This window comes from Electrona antarctica, assembly GCF_951216825.1.
Source record: "Electrona antarctica genome assembly, chromosome: 7".
Classification (NCBI taxonomy): Eukaryota; Metazoa; Chordata; class Actinopteri; order Myctophiformes; family Myctophidae; genus Electrona; species Electrona antarctica.
The window spans coordinates 26,265,461-26,289,516 of NC_136812.1; the positions used below are offsets into that span (position 1 = coordinate 26,265,461).

Genomic DNA, 24,056 nt, shown 5'->3' on the forward strand with positions numbered 1-24,056 from the left:
TAGAACCCTGGTATTTTTGTTATGGTATTTTTTTTAAACTATAATTGTATTCATCTTGCATTCCATTTCAACTGGTCTGCTGTAGATGCGTAGAAGACTTTTATACTGTAGGCATATTAAAGTCAACGGTATTTATATTACACGGTCTGTTGTTTAGTGGGAATACTGAGCTAAATGGATTAGTGTACTGGAGCCTGAGCCTATTATGGTAAATTGTTTGCTGAATGCTGATATTTTGCAGATTCTTTATACACAGTATTTGTTACAATTACTATTATTAATGACAACAGTAGTAGGCTAGTAGTCACTTTATGCATGCCTGGGATCTATCTATCTATATGGTGTCCTGTCTTTTGAGGACCTCTGTTGCTTCTTTTTATTATAAATCAAAATATAGCTCACAGTATTTATTTTTATTTAGCAAGAAAATAATATGAATTAACCAATTAAGTCAACATACAGTACAATTCTGCAACTCCTTTCTAAAATGTTATAAAGCCACCCATGGACGTAGTTTGTCAACAGCATGTAGTACAAAGTAATCTTGGCTCAATGTTTGCCACCCCCCCTCAATTAAGCCCATTCAATTTCAAACACTTTAATTGTCCTAATGGATGGCGAGATGACGATGTAACATTACAGAAAATATTAACATAATGGAATAACTAATGGCAATATGAAGGTTTATTAGGACAATGTCAGACAAGAGAAGCAGGGATGTGTGTTTTCAGTGAGTCAAACATCGAGATGGAAAGTGAATGGGCTTATATACAGTGGTGCAAGTCTGATTAAATTATTATCAAATATCTAAATATTGAATTAAGCAAATTAAAAAACGTTCTGGGGTACTTCAAAACATTGCATGCGTTGTTGATGACTGACATCATATGGCCTCCTCCAAGTACTTTGTGCCTATTTTGCCTGTCTAATACATTCATAAGTAACAAGTAATTAAACAAAGAACTTTTTTTTACATCAAAATAGCACATACTGTACAGCAGCCTGCATCTTCCTCTGGCAATGTAAAAGGCATGGCATATGTACATTTCTAATCTCTTAATACTCTGCAGTTAGCCTGGGCTGCAGACCCTGAAAGTGTCAGGCTAGTCTGTAGTCTAACAAGTAACAACTTTGAAAAAAGTCATCTTACACACATTTTCCCTCAGACCTCCAGAGTGACAGTGGGACCATTGCTAGTCTCCTCCACTTTGACTGGACTGTCTTTTTTATCTTCATTCTGCTCTTTTACTGGTGCCACCTGCTGGTCCGAAGCGATGTCACCGTTTTGCTGCTCAGCTGGTTTGGTCTCTGCCGTCACCTGCTGGTTGGAAGTGGTGCTGTCGTTTTCCGGCTCGCCTGGTTTGGTCTCATTGATAAGCTGGACGGAGTCAGCAGCCGTTGCTGTAACTTCCCCATTTTGAAGTGGATAGGCCCTGTCTACTGCATCGTACAAAAACTGGTACTGCTCCTGTGAGGGATATAGAGAGGCTTGTACAATGACTGAAATCTATTTATTGTAGTAAATATGACCATCCTACATCACAGAAATGATGTGATGACATGATGTGCAATAAACACACCGAATCAGAGTTGAGCCTTAATTATAGTGATGTTTAAAATCTCTGTCTTACCAGGCTGTTAATCATGCCCTGCCTGTCTTTGCGCAGGGTCTTGACCACCTGGAACACGTCCACCAGCTTCTCTGTCTCAGCACTGTCCAGAAGGATCCACAATGCACAGAACACTCCAGAACGGGAAGAACCGTCACTGATGCACACAACAGAAAACAAAAAGGACTAAATTATTTCCCTTTTATTTGCAATAAAAAGCTTATTTTCTCAGTATTGAGGATACAGTATGAGGGAATGAAATACTATGAAATGCTGCATACACTTCTTCCTATGTAGCTCTGGTCCATAGCGTTACTTCCTATGCTGCTAAAAGCAGCAGTTTGTTTTTCTCATGCTTTCACCCTGTTACCATCACACCTTTTGTATTCTGCGGCATCATATTTTCAACATACTCTTTACAGAAATGTGAGAATGTGCTTACATAAATGGAAGCACATGTTCCCAGGGTCCACCCCCAGACCCCAACCCCATCCATAACCCTAATAGGACCCTGGGAAAATAGGGACTTACTAAACAGGTACTGCATACTACTACTGTATATAATGAATTGCATTTTTAATTAATTGCATTTTTTTAGAGCTTTTCCAAGTGCTCGAAGCACTTTACAATGGTTCATTCATTCATACATTGGGAGGTGTAGCGGTGTGTTGCCCAAGGAAAGGACACTTGTAGACAGGAGGAGCCGGGATTCGAACCGCCGACCCAGGGATCATTGGACGACCCGTTCTACCTCCTTTGCCACAGCCACACAATGTATGCAAGCACATTCTCTCTCAGGGGTTGTAGCTCACCCGCAGTGGATCAATATGGGAGTGCTCCTGTCGGCCTTGCTTTGACCATAGCCGCAGGTGTGCTTAATGTGCTTTATCATGTCCGTCAAGTCCTCTGTGTTTTCTGGCAGCTCTCTGTTCGCCCACTTCAGAAAGTGGAACTGCCTCACCGGCCGACACTCTTTCCTCTGTTTGTGACAGTAGTAGTTTTAGTGCTTTCACTCAAATTCATGGGTAGCTAAGTGAGTGCTAAAAAAACAAAAAACAAAACTAAGATTGTTTTAACTCCAAATACACTAAAATAAATGCTCATGCTCTTTAATAAGTGGTGTGGTACATTGAGAACAAAATACTAGATTATTATAAATAAAAAAAACATCCAAACCTGTGTCTGAGGATTATAGCCTTAAACATAATTTATTCTGCTTAGTATGACCGTATTGGTCGCCAAAACAACATATTTTCCTTTTTTGTGATCAAATGATTATTCATATTTAAATAAAAAAAGAACAATACCACAAAACAAAAAGAGAACTGAAACAAAATATGACATCGTCCACACCCACATCCAGCACCCCCTACACCACAGTTCAGCCACACAAGAAACATTCAAACAATAAAACATATGCAGACACATGACACAGTCAACAGGGTTTTGTTAGTTTTTTGTTAGTTTTTTTAGATAGACACTGTTGTGCGACAAATAGGCTTTAGATGTTTTACATTATATTCTCTAATAACAGCTACAAAGTGCTTCGTTGTGAAGCAAAAGACATTAAATGGTAATATAGCAATACACAATCAAAGCATCAATTAATTTAAACCTAGTCTGAAAAATAAATAATCAATGAGAAATTATATTAAAGCTAATGTAGCCTTCTATGTATGTGAACAGAACAAGCACATGGTATATGTTCACATTCAGAGCAATGCCAGCGACCAAGTATAGAGTAAAATTCGATGTGATTCTAGGCCTTCTCACGCGCGCGCACGCACGCACGCACGCACGCACGCACGCACGCACGCACGCACGCACGCACGCACGCACGCACGCACACACACACACGCGCACACACACGCGCACACACACGCGCACACACACACACACACACACACACACAAAGCTGAGTGGGGCACAGTTACCTTGATGTGACGTATCTGCATTGTACGGGTGGTGTACGCTGGGGAGGTGTCTATGGCTGTCACCTCCACCTCCATCTCCCCAAATGTTTGCTTCTCTTCTCCCCAGTATGCAGAACACGTCTCCTGTGCACATAATAAGTACGTTTTGATCATAAATGAAAACATTATTATTACACGTGGACAGTGCAGAGAAGTTACATAATATAAAAGGTAACCCTTTATGCAGGGATAGACAGTAGGCTGACAGGAAAATGGGGAGAGAGATGGGGGGGGGGGGGTGACATGCAGTGAAGGCCGTCGGGATCGGGAGTCGAACCCGTGGCACACTGGCAGACTGGATTACCAGCCAAGGTGCCTGGCCCTAACCCAAAACTAGTGTTAATTTGACATTTACACTTTAGTGTGACCGAATCCGTTATATGTTAATGAGGAATTTGTGCATTTGTGTACTACACACATTTCTCTAATGGTTCTACATAGCATCATTTGACAAAGGTGCACTGTTGTATTTGTATAAGCACGTTTGTTGCCCTATAGCACCTTTAAGGTACAGTAGGCGCTATATAGCGCCAAAGGATGATCCCATTACGAACCATAGAACCACTTTTAGTGCTATTTATCAGCATCTTTACTTAATGTGTAGTTGTAGTGTAACCTAGGCACACCCGACGACGGAAAATACGCCACAGAGGCCCTAAATAGGACCCCCCCGGTCACACTTTTTCAACCTCGGAAGAAGGGGTGAAAGGGGAGTATGCGCTGGGTGAGCAACTCCATGTAAGTGGAGGGAAGGGGATTTCCGGCACCCTCTAACTCTATGAGGCACACATACCTTATCGTCCTCAGTGCAGTCGGAGAGCATGACGATGGTCTTAACTTTCTTCTGGTGAACCATCATCCAGAAGTCAGCCACAGTGTTTGGTAGGGGTCCCTGGGTCACGGTGAGGCCACGGGGACACCAATAGCCCTGCATGGAACAAGACAAACACTTCACCGTTATAACAACTTTCATAATGCATTATATAAATGTGGTTATAACGCATTATAGAATTGAAAGCTGTGCTAAAATCATATCTAGGAACAGAAAGCGTTAATGTGTCATACATTGATGTGGGTGGCATTGATGTATTTGGTAGACTCCTCATCATCTTCATCAGACGTGTCATCATATTCATAGTCCAAGTCCTCATCATCATAACCACCGCGGTTACTCTCACGACTCATTTCATCTTCTAACTTCACCAGCACTCTGTTGTAGTCGTCTGAAAGTCATACATGTGTAATATGTAAGGAAGTGATATGGTGATACTGATCTGACAGTTGATAGCAGGAACAGATGTGAAAATGGTATCATATTGTGATGTCGAGTAGAAACCTTGTATCTCCATAATATTTTTATTCTTTGTCTTATGACGTCGCTAAAAAATAAATTTAAAACAAATAAAAAAATAAAAAAATACAATTATATATATAACAGCATAGGAAGTAACGCTATGGACCAGAGCTACATAGGAAGAAGTGTATGCAGCATTTCATAGTATTTCATTCCCTCATACTGTATCCTCAATACTGAGAAAATAAGCTTTTTATTGCAAATAAAAGGGAAATAATTTAGTCCTTTTTGTTTTCTGTTGTGTGCATCAGTGACGGTTCTTCCCGTTCTGGATATATATATATATATACACACACACACACACACACACACACACACACACACACACACACACACACACACACACACACACACACACACACACACACACACACACACACACACACACACACACACACACACACACACACACACACACACACACACACTTTTTTGGACATAAAAAGGTTTCCAGCCGACAACAATATACAGTATTTATGACTTTATATCAAACATAAATGTGATGGACAGTGTTACAGTAGCTGGGGTTATTTTATTTAGAATCTCATGAGTAATTTCTGCTGTCAATCCCTAAAGCATTATACAGCAAGAGGCAACAAGATTATGGAAGATGAGCTTGTTGAGAATTGATATTCATCTGTTTTTATGATGGTATGATGGGCCTGCAGGTTTCTTCAATTCCTTCTGTGTCGTTCTCTCTCTCTTACTTATGGTGATTTATATCCTTGAAACTGAATATGCTGTTGCGGACAGGTCTCCCTTGTAAAAGAGATCCTTGATTTCACCAGGAAGGATTATAACATTTGATAAGTAGATCTTTTTATGTTTTTTGACACTCACATGGTATGACAGAAGTGAAACGGTTCTTCTTCTTGTTCTCCTCGATGATCCCTGTGTTGAAGGTCCTCCAGTTTTTGTACTGAGGGACTCTCTGAAATTAACCACAGAAGAAAGGCATTAAGAAAAGCTCAATTCACATTTCATGTTCATATTCACATGAAGGGGGGGGGGGGGGGGGGGGGTCAAAATTAGGGAGGGAAAGGAAAATTGAATGAGAACCGCTCAAAGGGAAGGGAACCAGGCATAGAAGGTGGAGGGGAACATTAAATGTATTTCCACACACCGAATAAATGTGTACTGGCTGGCTATACTGTATTTAACCATCCCTTAAGAATAGATGTAACACATTTGTGACTGTTGCTGAAAGCCGATGTCTTCTTTGGTGGCCCATAGATACTGCCTACATAAATGCTGATGTAGCACCTGAGGATGTGGGTCCATTTCTATATAAGGGGATATTGGTATACTAGTGCAATGCCAGCCTTCTGACAAAGGACCGACAGCCAATGAAAGCCTCCTGACCTGGAACTCTTCCTCCAGAAGCACGGACTCAGCACTGAAGCTCTGGTGTTTGAGTGTTGCCAGTCTGCCGTGGAGCTCAGGCAGGGCAACCTCTGTGTCTCCAAACAGTTTGTGCTCCAGCAGTGCCTGGTGAATCAGTATGTATTGGGCCTGCATGCAGTGAGAAAATAGAGGTAAGTACAAAAATGATGTGCAGTGTAAAGAGGCGGAGTGTGCATGTGCATTATTATTTTAAACCAACATTGCAAGGTTCCCAATTTAAAAAGACAAACATATTCACAAATGTAATCAGAAGTGTTGTTGTAGACATGGCGAATACGTACTTAGGTAGCCTATAAGTACAGTACATACCTCCACTTGAACCGTGAGGCATCTCTGTCTGCGAAGTTGGACTACGTAGCCATAAATATCAACTCTCCCCTCTGACTCCAGAGCCTCCATCATGGCATCAATGCTAATGTAGGTCCCCGTCCTGCCTACTCCCGCACTGCATGTGTACACACACACACACACACACACACACACACACACACACACACACACACACACACACACACACACACACACACACACACACACTTAATTATTTACTACCTTGAATGAAGGTATCAATGAATGAATTTGACAGGCCCCATGCAGTCATTTACCAGTCGTGGGTGACAATAGGTCCACTGAAGAAGTTGTTGAAGGAGTTGACCCGCCGCCTGAGTTTCAGGAGGAGGCTGGGCTCTCCTGGCACGCCGTGGTCTGGCCAGCTGATGAACTGGATATGGGTCACCTCCCTCTCGGAGCTTCTGTCATTCTTCTGTGAATGCACACACAGTACATCATGCATTACATCAACACACACACACACACACACACACACACACACACACACACACACACACACACACACACACACACACACACACACACACACACACACACACACACACACACACACACACACACACACACACACACACACACACACACACACACACACACACACACTAACACTTGTCTTGGTGTCTTTGAGCTCAATGTAACATAAACTCACATTAGTCAGGCTGAGTCTGCGAATGATGTAATCAGGACAGTGGTCTTCTCCTTTCAGCTCGACTATAAACTCTTCATAGACCTCGGTCTTTTGATCTGGGGATGGCCAGTACTGGGCACACTTAATCTGTCAATACAGCAGATTAATCGTTAATTTCATAATAATTATTCACTTGAAATTATCACTTTGTGATGGAAGCATGACATTTGGCACAAATCCCTAAGAGCCACTCTTATGGAAAAAGGCGCTAGCCAATCAAAAAACAAAAATGGCGTCCATTTCTTCAAAATGGCCACCACTTTAGAGGAGCAGATATAATCTTATATGTTTACAATCTTTCAGGCTGTGATACAATTATGATATTTGGCACAAATACCCTTCAAGGTCAACTCAAGAAAAAAATATAATCTGGAAAGTAACTGACTTAACTACATAATGTTATGTAGTCATAATGTGGCAAATATTCAGAACATGCACTTTTGCAAACCTCTGTCATTATAAAATAATTAATAAAAATGCATTATCTGTATACAGTAATAATGTGTTCAAATATCAGCAGGATGGCCATAGGAATGAGAGTGCTTGTACCTCCAAAACATCCATGTATTCTAATAAGTTACCTGATTCTGAAAAATGCTCAAAGGTCAGCAAAGAAGGTCATATAAAATGTCATAATGCCTAATAAACATTGTTACTTCCGAACACTGGAGGTGTTCGGAAAACAAACTTTTCCTGGCAACTTAAAAAATTGCAATGAATGTATGCAACGGTTTATGTTCAGATGATGATGGTGTAGTTATGAGTGATTGGATAAAGCGTGGTTCCAACCTTATTTCCCTCAATACAACGAGTCACCATGACGATCACAGAAGACTGTTGCTCCCACATCATTCGCCAGAAGTCGCTCACAGTTTCCTTTATGGGGCCTGTTGGATCATTTGGTCGTATTGGTCCTATGGGTCCATGTGTCCACACATTTACCATTAACCCATGATTAAAGGGATAGTTCACCAAAACATTGCTTATTTTCTATCAATTAACGACCCCATGAACTCATGAAGCCTTGAATTCATGGAGATGTTTTTTTGTTTTTGTCGCATTCCTAAGCCAATAATAAGGAGACTCTTTGTGCAGTTGTTTTTCTGCAGAAGAATCATTATGGAATGATGCTTTACCTTGAGCTGCAATGTACTTCCTATCCTCCTTGAATCCCTGTAGTAAAAGAAAAAACGGTAAGACTTTATATTAAGGTCAATTCTATAATGCGTTATAACCACATTTATATAATGCATTATGAAAGTTGTTATAAATGTTTATATTTTGTTAAAAAGGCCAGAACAGTTTAGTCCACACTCACCCCTCCCGCCTCCTAGAGTGGTGGCTTTCACAAGCAGGTGAAGTTTATTGAGTTAATTAGGTCACTATGACACCAGCAGGTGTATTTCACTCAGTTAATCAAGCCACACAGTATGCAAGTACCAGTTCATTCTTCACTGCAGAGTTGTTGTGAGAGGTTGTGCGTCCATTGACAGTAAGTGTGTTTGGTTATGCAAAGATGATGTTTTCATGCTTATGTTCGATCTAAATGCCTTGTCTGTATTTTGTGTCTTTGACACTTAGTTTTACCACTCAAAGCCTATTATGTGAGATCTTGTAGATCAGTGCTTTTTGGTTGATACATTTGATTGTATACTGATTGCCGGTCTATAAATATGCTGTTTATCTTCTCATTTCTTGTACTATAGAAACCACATGCCTACACAACCTGTACAAAATAAACCGTGATCTAAACATCACATCAGTGGTGGGTGTACTGTGGAGTCATTGAGTGAGCCTACACGTCATTCACTTTTCTTCAATTTAGCCTATGCATAACAACTTATAACAAGGTTTATGAATTATTATAACTTGCTGGTCATAATGCATTATAAATTCAGTGGAACTGTCACAGTCTCTGGCTGTGTCCTTGTGTTTGTCTTTAGCCAAATTCCAATACCCAAAATCTCGGCCACTCGCGCTCATTCCCTCACGGTCACTCCAGCTTGACCCGGAAATGGTTAACGTCCCTTATTGTTAATGTACTTCTTGGAGGAGGCGAGTGGGCTCTCCAAGAGCGCATACAGCGAGTGTAAATCAAGTGCAGGCTCGATGGGGTTTTTTGTCTCCTCGCGGAAAACTTCCGCATCACATTTCTTTCCTTCTCCCGTGACGTATAAATCCTCCTCCTCCACATGTGGCACACAAACAGTGCTTGAAACAGATCCACAAGCTCCACACTCCATTGTTTAAATAAACACCCTTGGACTTTGACATTGTGTTGTTTCTGCATTTGGGTCCCTCAGTTGAACTATAATTCTGACAGGAACAGCACATCATAACTACCAGGTAACACTTTACTATATAGGTTGTGACTATAATACATACTACCAGTAAATTGTGACCGCAGGCCGCATTTACTATGAAAACGTGCATTTCCCGTCAGTTTGTTTGTCCGTCACCCCCAAGCACCCCCAACCCCTAAAATGCGGCCTGCGGCCTCGTGACATCACGTGACATCACGTGACATGTCATCAATATTAAGCCCATATGGGAATGCCCATATATGGAGATCCCTGATGTCATCAATATTGGCCAGCAACTCTACATCTGACCTCAAACCTCAAACCCGGATGCGTGCACGCGACCTCGCCCTTTAGGACGAGGTTGTGTGCAGGTCAGGCATCTTACTGGTACGGCACAGTTGAGAAGCAGGAGTTAAACTATTAATCTGGTGTCAGTGAGGTCAGATGTAGAGTTGCTGGCAGGCTCCATATGTTCAGATCTAGTATGTCAAACCATGTATGGCTATCCAGGGTTTGATGAGGTCAGTGTCGTGATCTTCATATATGGAGATCCAGGTGATGATAGTCAGCCAATAAGGCCATATATTGACATTCCCATATATTTCTCCTGTTTTTCATTGACCAAACAATGCACAATGAAAAACAGGTATGGCCAGGGTTCATGGCCATCTATAGCGTGTCTTGTATGTAGAGGGTTTGATGATGTCAGAACGACATCGTCGTGATCTTCATATATGGAGACGGCCATATATGGAGCGTGTCACGAGGCGTGATGGACTGATAGTAAGAGAAATCTATGAAAATCTGGGAACTAAATCGTTACCAAGAAATGTCTTCACCAATGTGTTTCTAAAGGTGTCTAATAACATGTACTAAAAGTTTGAAATTCAACTCCCGTGGGAAAATTGAGTTATTAGCATAATATGTGACCATACCCATAACATCCTATATAAGGCAAAAAAGTCCAAATTTCATCATTCTTTAAGTAGCACGTGACATATGAAACTAGGGTGATTTCATGATTCTGAATCCATTCCAAGCATTAGTTTTGCACAAAAAACACTCCTTGGGAGGAAAACGGCCACACAAACGTGATGAGGTCAGCACATTTGGTCAACTGGATATGGCCTAATTTAGCCCAAGGAGTGTTTTTTGTGCAAAACTAATGCTTGGAATGGATTCAGAATCATGAAATCACCCTAGTTTCATATGTCACATGCTACTTAAAGAATGATGAAATTTTGACCTTTTTGCCTTATATAGGATGTTATGGGTATGGTCACATATTATGCTAATAACTCAATTTTCCCACGGGAGTTGAATTTCAAACTTTTAGTACATTTAGTTATTAGACACCTTTAGAAACACATTGGTGAAGACATTTCTTGGTAACGATTTAGTTCCCAGATTGGTCAAATACCTGATAAAATGCCCTTACTATGACCATATATGGAGGCGTGAGTGATGGAACGACGGGTGGGTTTTGCAGGTTTTCATAGTAACAATACTGTATGTACATAATTATTGTACTATGCATGCATTTTTACTTTTCTTTTAAATTATTCTTACATCAATGAAGCTGGCGTTGATGTAGTCGCATCCTGCAGTCCCATCTCCTGTTGCTAGCTGAACACGGTTGTAATCATCTGAGACAACAAAGAAAGAAATATGACAGTCTGTCACCCTCTGAAGTTACCTACATGATTGTGTGTGTGTGTGTGTGTGTGTGTGTGTGTGTGTGTGTGTGTGTGTGTGTGTGTGTGTGTGTGTGTGTGTGTGTGTGTGTGTGCGCGCGCGCGTGCGCGCATGTGTGTAATGTGTATGTATATGAGTGAGCTGAGCTACCTACCTCAGTGTTTCCCAAACTTTTTAGCTTGTAGATCAGCTATTTTCACTAAACATTTGTTTTATAATTTATGGAATGTGTTAGATTTTTCTTTTTATTTCTTCATGAAATTATTGAAAATCATTATTGTTTTTAATTCATGAAATAATTTTTTTTGGTTTTTGAAATAATAATAATAATAATAATAATAAATACAAACAAGGAGACAAAAAATAAAGAGACCCATAAATGTCTGGGAACCAGTCCTCTACTGTAGCTACTGTATAAAGCTACTGAGCCACAGTAGATCTGCAGCAAACTGTTGGATACTCACATGGCAGAATGTCCACATAGCGGTTCTTGCCTGCATTACAGGGCTTCTTGGCCTCTTTTGATGTGAACCTGGTAAAGCACCTGGGGATGCTCTGAAAATAAAGAATGGCTTTGTGAGTGGCACGTACACAGCAACATGGGGAACATTGTAGCACTTTCACTAAAGATAGGCTAAAGCTCAAGTTGATAAGGGAGATGTGAATGCTTATTGGGACTTTCTCTGCCACTCTCTGCACTGAATTAACCTACTGTGAGCCCAGTGGCAGTGGTGTAAAGTAACTTTTACTACATTTATAGTACTTTTACCTCGACTCCACTACATCTCAGAGGCAAATATTGCACTTTTACTTAACTACAATTATTTAAAAACTTGTAGATCGGCTATTTTCAAAAGATTCTTTTGAAAACTGGGAAATGCGACATACTGCATAACGAGTACTTTTACTCCTGGTAAAAACTGGAAGCGACGATGGAAGGCTCGTCTGAGGACTACCTAGAGAGAAAATCCCCAGTGGGAATGAAATAAAAGCCAGAAACTCACCTGAAACTCATCTAAGAACATCCTCCCCTCGTCAGCGATCTTCCTCTTGTAGGTATCCAGCAGGAAGTCTGCTGCGATTGGCTCAACGGTCTTTAGGTAGTCCTCCTCGTCTATGAAACCAACCCGGCCAGCCAATGAGAAACAAGTATTTCAAACAGGTGAAGGTGCATTTTGCATTTCAGAGACGAGTTGACTGGGTCAATCTGGATTGCTTAAAACTGTAATCCATACTGTAATCAATTATTACTAGTCACGTGAATTATTCGATTACTTTGATACTTTCAACACTATCCAGACTAACATTTCATATTCAGAGTTAGTGTCGAAGTGTCCTTGAGCAAGATTCGGAACCCCTAATTGCTCCCGATGTGAAGGTTGGCGCATTGCATGGTTTTCTCTGCCATCGTTGTGTGAATGTGTGTTTGGATGGGTGAACGTAATGCACAATCTATGTAAAGCACCTTGGATAAAGGCGCTATATAAATGCACCTTTTACCAATTACCATATATGTTGTGTGAGCCTATATCGCACATCAACTGATAAACAAATCTATATTCCCTTGAAACAATCTGCTTCCTCAAATATGTGTGATTCCAATATCCAATTTCTTGTTATCATATATATTTTTCTCTTTTTTGGCTTTTTGCCTTTATTAGTGTGGTTGCAACCAGACTATTGTAATTGTAACACTTTATTAGTGTGGTTGCCCTAAAGGGCAACCAGACTATTGTAATTGTAACACTTTATTATTAGTGTGGTTGCCCTAAAGGGCAACCAGACTATTGTAATTGTAACACTTTATTATTGTGGGCTCGCAACAGCGAGCACACACTAGTTATTGCCAGTTTATATTTTTTTTTAAACGTTTTTTTTTATACTTTTTTTTTATACTTTTTTTTTTAAAACTTTTTTTAAACTTCTTTTTTTTTAAACTTTTTTTTTTAAAACTTAAAAAAAACTTAAAAATAAAAAACTTAAAAATGAAAACTTAATGAAAACTTAAAAATGAAAACTTAAAAATGAAAACTTAAAAATGAAAACTTAAACAAAATAAACTTAAAACAAAAACTTAAAAAAACTTTTAAAAACACGCCCACTTTCTGAAAGAAAAGCAGCTTTGAAATAATTTTAGCTTGCTTTATTTTTTCAGCTTCTAGTGTCCTAATGACGTGGCAAGATACATACCTTCACTTCCAATCTGTGATCTTGCAGACATCTCTGCCTTCTTAAAGACAACAAACAGAGAGATGAGGTGTCATTATGTCTCTGCCTTCTTAAAGACAACAAACAGAGATGAGGTGTCATTATGTCTCTGCCTTCTTAAAGACAACAAACAGAGAGATGAGGTGTCATTATGTCTCTGCCTTCTTAAAGACAACAAACAGAGAGATGAGATGTCATTATGTCTCTGCCTTCTTAAAGACAACAAACAGAGATGAGGTGTCATTATGTCTCTGCCTTCTTAAAGACAACAAACAGAGAGATGAGGTGTCATTATGTCTCTGCCTTCTTAAAGACAACACACAGAGATGAGATGTAATTATGTCTCTGCCTTCTTAAAGACAACAAACAGAGAGATGAGATGTCATTATGTCTCTGCCTTCTTAAAGACAACAAACAGAGAGATGAGATGTCATTATGTCTCTGCCTTCTTAAAGACAACAAACAGAGAGACGAGGTGTCATTATGTCTCTGCCTTCTTAAAGACAACAAACAGAGAGATGAGATGTCATTATGTCTCTGCCTTCTTAAAGACAACAAACAGAGAGATGAGATGTCATTATGTCTCTGCCTTCTTAAAGACAACAAACAGAGAGATGAGATGTCATTATGTCTCTGCCTTCTTAAAGACAACAAACAGAGAGATGTGGTGTCATTATGTCTCTGCCTTCTTAAATACAACAGAGAGATGAGATGTCATTATGTCTCTGCCTTCTTAAAGACAACAAACAGAGATGATGTGTCATTATGTCTCTGCCTTCTTAAAGACAACAAACAGAGAGATGTGGTGTCATTATGTCTCTGCCTTCTTAAAGACAACACACAGAGAGATGAGATGTAATTATGTCTCTGCCTTCTTAAAGACAACAAACAGAGAGATGAGATGTCATTATGTCTCTGCCTTCTTAAAGACAACAAACAGAGAGATGAGATGTCATTATGTCTCTGCCTTCTTAAAGACAACAAACAGAGAGACGAGGTGTCATTATGTCTCTGCCTTCTTAAAGACAACAAACAGAGAGATGAGATGTCATTATGTCTCTGCCTTCTTAAAGACAACAAACAGAGATGAGGTGTCATTATGTCTCTGCCTTCTTAAAGACAACACACAGAGAGATGAGATGTCATTATGTCTCTGCCTTCTTAAAGACAACAAACAGAGAGATGAGATGTCATTATGTCTCTGCCTTCTTAAAGACAACAAACAGAGAGATGAGATGTCATTATGTCTCTGCCTTCTTAAAGACAACAAACAGAGAGATGTGGTGTCATTATGTCTCTGCCTTCTTAAATACAACAGAGAGATGAGATGTCATTATGTCTCTGCCTTCTTAAAGACAACAAACAGAGATGATGTGTCATTATGTCTCTGCCTTCTTAAAGACAACAAACAGAGAGATGTGGTGTCATTATGTCTCTGCCTTCTTAAAGACAACAAACAGAGAGATGGTGTCATTATGTCTCTTCCTTCTTAAAGAAAACAAACAGAGAGATGAGGTGTCATTATGTCTCTGCCTTCTTAAAGACAACAAACAGAGAGATGAGGTGTCATTATGTCTCTGCCTTCTTAAAGACAACAAACAGAGAGATGAGATGTCATTATGTCTCTGCCTTCTTAAAGACAACAAACAGAGAGAGATGAGGTGTCATTATGTCTCTGCCTTCTTAAAGACAACAAACAGAGAGATGAGGTGTCATTATGTCTCTGCCTTCTTATAGACAACAAACAGAGAGATGAGGTGTCATTATAATTGTAGATCTGCGTATGTAGATTGAGGATGCTATGAAGTAGTGAACATGATGTATATCTGCTTAACATGAAAGTTTCATTCTATCTCACCAAATGTCCGCTTGGCGACCAAGTGACCCGACTAGTAGGACTTTAGTTTTACCATGTTACTGTATGTCTAATCAGTTTTCTGTATTATCTATTGAGACACAGCGTACAGTATTACTTGAGTGATTTCCAAGAGGTCAAGTAAATGGAGTGTAAAGAAAATGAAAGTGTTGTAAAGCAGTGGTTTTCAACCAGTGGTCCTTGAGGGGGTTCCAGGTGGTCCCCAGCCAACCAAATGGACCTTTATACATATTTAACTCTAGATGGGGACATATGAGGTTATTGCCAACAGAAATTATTATATTCTGACCTGGGGTGAGCTCTGGATGGACCTCAGAGGGACCTGTGAGCTATGGATGGACCTCAGACGGTGTTCCTGATGAAGCCCAGTGGACTGACATGCAGAGCACAGGTCATAGTCAGGACACACTGTACACTTATACCTGGTCCCCACAACATCTCCCTCACAGCCGTCACACACCACGCCAGGGTGCACGAAGGAAGGATCTGGCAAACAAAACAAGAGAAATGTATCCGTATGAATGAATAAACTATTATTAAATAGAGTTTAAAACTAGAAGAAGTTCTCCTCAGAGCACAGGTCTCTGCCAAGCCGTAGTTAAAGACCTTATGGTGGCGCTACACCAGGACAATGTGATACAGAGCAAAAAAAGAAGGAAAAAGCAATAACATAAAATAACATCATAATATCGCAGAACATAAAACAACACTGGAGAAAAAAGGCAGGGAATCAGGCAGAAAAGTGAGTACATGGAAAAAAAACACAGATGTTTTAAAATTCAACTAAAAGCAAGAGTGAAGCAATAGTCTTTTGGGCTGTGCTAATGGAGTTCTTCTGTGGCCTACCGAGGGAGGTTCTAGTGTGGCCTACTGAGGGAGGTTCTAGTGTGGCCTACTGAGGGAGGTTCTAGTGTGGCCTACTGAGGGAGGTTCTAGTGAGGCCTACTGAGGGAGGTTCTAGTGTGGCCTACTGAGGGAGGTTCTAGTGTGGCCTACTGAGGAAGGATCTTCTGTGGCCTACTGATGGAGGTGCTAGTGTGGCCTACTGGGGGAGGTTCTAGTGTCTTCTACTGGGGGAGGTTCTAGTGTGGCCTACTGAGGGAGGTTCTAGTGTGTTCTACTGGGGGAGGTTCTAGTGTGGCCTACTGAGGGAGGTTCTAGTGTGTTCTACTGGGGGAGGTTCTAGTGTGGCCTACTGGGGGAGGTTCTAGTGTGTTCTACTGGGGGAGGTTCTAGTGTGGCCTACTGGGGGAGGTTCTAGTGTGTTCTACTGGGGGAGGTTCTAGTGTGGCCTACTGAGGGAGGTTCTAGTGTGGCCTACTGAGGGAGGTTCTAGTGTGGCCTACTGAGGGAGGTAGTTCTGGGTGCCTGCCATGCAATGGCAGAAACACAGGTTGAAATCTAAAACGCATACTTAATCGTAATAATAATAATCACCAATACGCGAAACTTCGACGTCTATGGCCGGCCGCACGGTTTACCAAAGCCCCGCAATATATACATCAAAACGTGCGGCTCGGCCGGGAATGGTGTGCTTGTGCTTTTCTTTCCGATTCGCGTTACCGTGCCGACGTAATTCGCAATAAACGACGCGAAAAATGCCCCATTCAAAGTCGATGGGGAGACGCGGGTAAAAACAGAAAAACGACACGTTACTTTGGAGCCACATTGCTCTGGCATACTGGTACGTAGAAACACGATTTAAACGTCAAACAGCACACGAGGCCATCGACTTTGTAGGTCTGCTATTTGTGCACACAGAGTCACAGACACACGCATGCATGCACACGCACGCACGTGCACGCACACGCACGTGCACACACACACGCACACACACACACACACACAAAAACCCTGTCTTTTGCTTGCAGCATGCTACAGTCTTGCAATTTGCTCCATGGGCTTAGACCACCAATAGGAGCACGCTGTACTTAATTAATTGCTTAAGCCCCGCCCTTCTGTCTTCCCATTGGCTGGCCTTTACACAGCTCTAACTTTTGTTTGCAGCATGATACAGTCCTGAAAATTTGTTTATGGACTTACACCACCAATAGGAACACTCTAATATAAACTTTAAAAAAATATATATTTTTTAAACTTTTTTTTTTTTAAACTTTTTTTTTTTAAACTTTTTTTTTTTTTTAAACTTAATAAAAAACTTAAAAAAGAAAACTTAAAAGAAAAAAAAAACTTTTAAAAAAGAACTTAATTTATTTTTTAAAGAAAAACTTTAAAAAAAACTTAAATACTTAAAAAAAACTTAAAAAAAATGAACTTAAAAAAAAACTTAAAACAAAACTTAAAACAAAAACTTAAAAAAACTTTTAAAAACACAAAAATGAAAGAAAAATCTTAGACCATTGTCAATAATCATTGTGTTTATGCTTTTAAAGATAGGCCTATATGCTATTTGACCCTTTTTTTTTTTACATGTCAAAGTATGCTATTTAATACAATTAATGCTTTCATATCCATTGATGTTGTATTTTTTTCTTTTTACCTTTTCCTAATGAATCAAGAATACATTGTAAAACATTATTCATACATTACAAATCATTAGTAGACACAGTTATAACTTTACTTACTTTATTCTGCCACTTTTTGGGCATCATACTACTTCCACATACTTTATGCTAGAAATGTAGTTCAAACTTCAACATGTTCCGCTTTATGCAGTTATTTATGCTTATATTATTATTTTTTTTTTTACAATTTTCTATACTTTTTAACTTTTTGTACTTTTTTCCAGTGTTCAGACTTGGTGGGTGGTCCCACAGACACAGCTATAACTTTATGCATTGCGTTTTTAGCGAGCCCACGCAGTTTCTACAGGAACTGCTTTCTAGTTATTCTTTTTTTACTGGAGTAGTCTTTTTTTTTATGTGCTACTCCTCCCACAGATTTTGTCCAAATCTCACAAAAATTGGTACACATGATCTCTGGACCTTTCCGGTTAAAACACCATCGGCAGAATTTTGGTAGTGCGTATCGTTCGGCCGTAATCGTCGTCCGAAGTTAGTAGGAGGGGCCTATATCACAAAAAATGCCATAAATCACGAACGGAATGTCCAATCTATCCCAAATTTGAATCACATGTCTGGGGTGGTTTAATCAACCAAAAGCCAAAAGCAATTCCATTTTCATCTATAGGGGGCGCCGCAAATGCGAAAACTTTAACCATTTCTCGCAAAAACATGATTTTTTGGGGATAAATACCCTCCGAATTACGGAGCGACATTGTAATTGGCTGGCAATATCAGTGGGAGGGGCATATGTAAGCCACTGCGGCAACCACACTTTGCAATTTTTTAAAATTGCGACCTTTCTAGTTAGTGTGGTTGCCTATGGGCAACCATACTATTGTTCCCCTTACCTTTTATTAGTGTGGTTGCCCTAAAGGGCAACCAGACTATTGTAATTGTAACACTTTATTTCGCTAGAGTAACCCTAAACTTTGTAGTACTACTCCTCCTACAGTTTTGACTGTACGCACTTGAGCCATATCTCAAATTGACCGGAAAAATCGGGAATGGTGTGCTTGCTCGTTTCTAAGAGAAATGTTGTATAGTTTAATTGATATTAATTTATTCGTGCATTAAATGTCCCCATTGACATGAATGGGAAAATGCGAAAAATCACGTTCAAGTATTTTTTCCTCGGAGACCGTAAGGGCTATAGTTACAAAACTTGGAGGGATAATTCGTAATACTTACTAAAATTAATTAAACTTATAATTATATCGGTCGGCCTCATGGTGGCGCTATAACAGCCCACTTTACGTTTTGGCTTATAACTCTTGAACCGTATGTCGTAAAATCTAAATTATTTTTGCCCTGGATTCCTTGGGTCATGACGCATCTCCCCATATAGGCCACGCCCATTTGCGTCAGGATAGATTTTCCGCCATCAGATGTCGCGGGTGGTTTAATCAACCAAAAGCCAAAAGCGATTCCATTTTCATCCATAGGGGGCGCCGCAAATGCGATGTAACAGTTTCTTGCAGAAAAATGTTTTTGGGGGGATAAATCCCCTCCGAATTACTTACGCATGATCGCAGGGGTGACGCGACATTGCAATTGGCTGGCAATATCCTTTTTGCCGAACATACTCGAGCCATATGTCAAATCGACCGGCTTCATCGGGAATCGTGTGCTTGTTGATTGCTAAGAGAAATGTTATATAGTTTAATTGATATGAATTAATATAACTTTATGAATAAATATAACTCTTGAACCGTATGTCGTAAAATCTAAATTATTTTTGCCCTGGATTCCTTTCCGCCATTTTGAATTTTCTTCAAAACACACTTTTATTTTCTAAATCTACAGATTTTGTCCGAATCTCACAGAAATCGGTACACTTGATCGCTGGACCTATCGGACCGCGTTTCAATTTTTTTCAGATTTTTAGAATTTTCTTTGTCCGTATCGTTCGGCCGTAATAGTCGTCCGAAGATAGTAGGAGGGGCCTATTTTACAAGAAATGCCATAAATCACGAACGGAACGTCCAATCCATCCCAAGTTTGAATCACATGTCACGGGTGGTTCAATCAACCAAGTACCAAAAGCGATTCTATTTTCATCCATAGGGGGCGCCGCAAATGCGATAAATGTAACCGTTTGTCGCAAAAACATGATTTTTGGGGGATAAATCCCCCTTACGCATGATCGCAGGGGTGACGTGACATTGTAATTGGCTGGCATTATCAGTGGGAGGGGCATATGTAAGCCACTGCGGCAACCACACTTTGCACTACGGATCTGTAACTCTGAGGGTGCATGTACAAATGGAACCAAATGGACCCAAAGGATCCATTCTAGTCTAACTTCAATAAGACTACTATACTTTAGAATGTTTGGACTGTGATGATAATAGTATTGGATTACCAGACAGACCAGGAGTCCACTCTTCATCGTCATCCGTCTCCTCTTCCTCTTCATCGCTTGGTCTCACGTCACTGGAACACACTGCTGCTTCTTCTATCGCCTGAACACCTGAAGAACACACACACATTGGACTTTTATTTGGATCCGCACAAAAAGCACAATACATAATAGATCCAAAAGGCGATCAGTAAAAGGTTACATTACGGTCAAAGCAGATGATATAATAGAATGTTAGAAATGCAGTGCATTCATGTAGGGGTAAAAGGCAGGTGAAAAGGCTGATTAGTGTGGTTGCCCTAAAGGGCAACCAGACTATTGTAATTGGAACACTTTATACTTATTATTCCATTGGATTAGTCTTTTGTTTGACGCACTACTCCTCCCACCGTTTTGACTGTACGCACTTGAGCCATATCTCAAATTGACCGGCTGCATCGGGAAGGATGTGCTTGTATTTTGTTAAGAGAATTGTTGTATAGTTTAATTGATATTAATTTATTAGTGAATTAATTTCCCCCATTCACTTGAATGGGAAAATGCAAAAACTCACATTCAACTATTTGTTTCTCTGAGACCGTAAGGGCTGTAGTTACAACACTTGGGGAGGAGATTCATAATAATTACAAGAATTAATTAACTTAGAATTACATCGGTCGGCCTCATGGTGGCGCTATAACAGCCCACTTTACGTTTTGCCTTCTAACTCTTGAACCGTATGTCGTAAAATCTAAATTATTTTTGCCCTGGATTCCTTGGGTCAAGACGCATCTCCCCATATAGGCCACGCCCATTTGCGTCAGGATAGATTTTCCGCCATTTTGAATTTTCTTCAAAACACACTTTTGGCTCCTCCTCCTACAGATTGTCCAAATCTCACAAAAATCAGTACACATGATCTCTCGACCTATCCGATTAAAACACCATCGGCAGAATTTTGGTAATGCGTATCGTTCGGCCGTAATCCTCGTCCGAAGTTAGTAGGAGGGGCCTATATCACAAAAAATGCCATAAATCACGAACGGAATGTCCAATCCATCCCAAATTTGAATCACATGTCGCGGGTGGTTGAATCAACCAAGTACCAAAAGCAATTCTATTTTCATCCATAGGGGGCGCCGCAAATGCGAGAAATGTAACAGTTTGTCGCAAAAACATGATTTTTGGGGGATAATTCCCCTCCGAATTACTTACGCATGATCGCAGGGGTGACGTGACATTGTAATTGGCTGGCAATATTAGTGGGAGGGGCATATGTAAGCCACTGCGGCAACCACACTTTGCAAATTTCGACCTTTCCAGTTTATATTCATATTTGAATAGAAAAGAGAGGTCGCACACAATGCATCGCATCGCGACGCATTGTGAGCTTGTAGATCAGCTATTTTCAAATGGTCGAAATGTATATAGGGTTGAAGTGGTTACAGTAATGTATGTTTTTCTAATCAAAATGTAAATCTCCAAAGTAACTAGTAACTAAAGTTTTCAAATAATTGTAGTGGAGTAAAAGTACAAATGTTGGCTCTGAGATGTAGTGGAGTAGATGTAAATGTATTGGAAATTGGAATACAGTCAAGTAAAGTACAAATACCTCAGAATTGTACTTAAGTACAGTATTTGAGTAAATGTACTTAGTTACTTTCCACCACTGGGTTAACGGCAGGAGGATGAGTTAACAAAACGTCAACAAAGAGAGAAGTATATGACCAAGCTGTCCGTCTGATGACAAAAAAGATTACGAAAGAAAGGAGAGAGACAGAAGACACAGAAGTGGTCAATGTTATCCTCAACTTCATATTGACATCTGTTGTCCAGATCATATCTCACACCAGGGCTGCAGGGCTGAATCATTCAGGCCGCGGTAGTCAAGTCATACACCCAGCATTTCATATTCTGCATTTTAAGTGTTGCAACACTTATACATACACGTGTGGGGATTGAAAAACCATAAAACCTGGGTGATCTACTGTATGCTATCAAATTGTATGTTTATTCACGCAGCATAGTACTGTACAGAATGAATGATACATTCTCTGGCTGATTTTAGTTTCTACCCTTCGGACTAGCTGAGACCCCAACTTTTAGAACCAGTGGTGTAGTGACGGGCGGGAACCCCTTTTGGTGTTTTAAGAATTATGTTATACTTTAGCTATTGAAAAATAGCAGATCTACAAGCTCATAGTGCGGCACCGAGTGCCGCGCTACGAGCTTGTAGGTCTGCTATTTTTGAAAAATCGAGAAAATGTGGTGCAAATCTTTGAATATATATTCTGTCAGAGCGATCGTTTTTAAGCAAATACGAATTAATTAACACAATAGATGACACCTTTTTAGACAATTCTAATAAAACAAATAAACATGACTAGATAAAAAAGCACCTTATTCTATATCCATATAGACACAGTGAGTAACTTACAGAGGTCTTGATCATTGGGTCCTCCCTGTTGAGCAGAATGGTTCGTGGTGCGGTCGAGAGAGTTCATCTTCAGCTGAAGTGTGGAAACAGGAGGAATTGTGGAAAACTAAGAACTACAAACTCTTCTTATACTAGAGAGCCTGAGGTGGAACCACTAACTGCTTGGTGTTGATTGGCCAAAGAGGAGAACAATAGAATCATGCCTCCACCAATCACTGCTGCATGTGCTCCACCCCTCTCTAGCTCCTCCCCCAGGTCATGCTCTATGCAACATTCTAGAAATAAACTGCTAAATGTGAGATTGCTTTGTAAGCTTCATGTTTAATTAATCTAAAACACAAGTACTGCTGGTTTATAATAAACCTTAAAAACATCATGTGAATCTACCGCACACCCATTTATTTGTTTGTTTATCTATCTACCAACCACATTAGTGCCGGTGTCCCTATTTTGGGCACGCCTTTCTAAGCGAAAATTAGGCCTATAAAAGGTATCGGCGGGACACCGTCGTACGACAAGGTATGGAGCAGGTAGTGGTTAATTTCTTCGTTTGAGTAAAGAGCAGTATAAGATGTCCACTTCCCCTCAGCTCTGTTGACGAGAGTGTCAGCGAGCTGCCAGAGGAAAGGGTGTTGCCACAAGCGATGATTCTCAGCAGAACTTCTCTATAACTTCTGTACTTTGGTATGCTATAACCTGGTTGCCATGGCGATGCGGTGGATAGCATGAGCTCTCGCTATTTCAGAAGCCTAACCACAGTTTCCTGTCTTGCAATGAGAGTTCTCACCAAGCATACAAAATATATTTGGTTTCAGTTTGCCCAAACCTATGTTTAAATGTACATCTTATTTTTGGGATAAGGTAGATCATTTTGATCTGACTGAATTCTTTAATATTTTCAAGCAAACACAGCCAGCAATAGCATGCTAATTAGTGTGGTTGCCCTAAAGGGCAACCAGACTACTGTAATTAGTGTGGTTGCCCTAAACCTAAAGGGCAACCAGACTATTGTAATTGGAACACTTTATACTTATTATTTCTAGAGTAACCCTAAATTTCAGACTACTACTCCTCCCACAGTTTTGACTGTATGCACTTGAGCCATATCTCAAATTGACCGGCTTCATCGGGAATGGTGTGCTTGTATTTTTTTAAGAGAAATGTTATATAGTTTAATTGATATGAATTTATTAGTGATTTAAATTTCCCCATTGACATGAATGGGAAAGTGCGAAAAATAACATTCAAGTATTTTTTCCTCAGAGACTGTAAGGGCTATAGTTACAAAACTTGG

General features: G+C 40.1%; 1 protein-coding gene across 1 annotated transcript; it reads right to left on the bottom strand.

Annotated features, from left to right (window-relative positions):
* Nucleotides 1-398: 398 nt before the first annotated feature.
* Nucleotides 399-22,832, bottom strand: LOC306925914 (receptor-type tyrosine-protein phosphatase C-like). Its single transcript, XM_079505063.1, has 20 exons — nucleotides 22,763-22,832; nucleotides 20,350-20,457; nucleotides 15,752-15,948; nucleotides 13,569-13,608; nucleotides 12,383-12,492; nucleotides 11,843-11,933; nucleotides 11,253-11,329; nucleotides 8,517-8,553; nucleotides 8,170-8,294; nucleotides 7,342-7,467; nucleotides 6,947-7,104; nucleotides 6,651-6,786; nucleotides 6,300-6,449; nucleotides 5,778-5,868; nucleotides 4,649-4,806; nucleotides 4,377-4,511; nucleotides 3,545-3,667; nucleotides 2,423-2,589; nucleotides 1,632-1,767; nucleotides 399-1,468 (listed from the first exon to the last, which is right to left on the bottom strand). The coding sequence occupies exons 1-20, from the start codon at nucleotides 22,827-22,829 to the stop codon at nucleotides 1,163-1,165; spliced, it is 2,538 nt and encodes an 845-aa protein (XP_079361189.1). The 5' UTR covers nucleotides 22,830-22,832; the 3' UTR covers nucleotides 399-1,162.
* Nucleotides 22,833-24,056: the final 1,224 nt, after the last annotated feature.

Excerpts from the sequence above, each read along its gene's own strand:
- LOC306925914 (XM_079505063.1), bottom strand. The coding sequence starts at position 22,829 with ATGAACTCTCTCGACCGCACCACGAACCATTCTGCTCAACAGGGAGGA. Across the intron at positions 20,458-22,762 it reads ACCCAATGATCAAGACCTCT|GTGTTCAGGCGATAGAAGAA; the intron begins GTAAGTTACTCA and ends TGTGTTCTTCAG. Across the intron at positions 7,468-8,169 it reads GTTGTATTGAGGGAAATAAG|ATTAAGTGTGCCCAGTACTG; the intron begins GTTGGAACCACG and ends CTGTATTGACAG.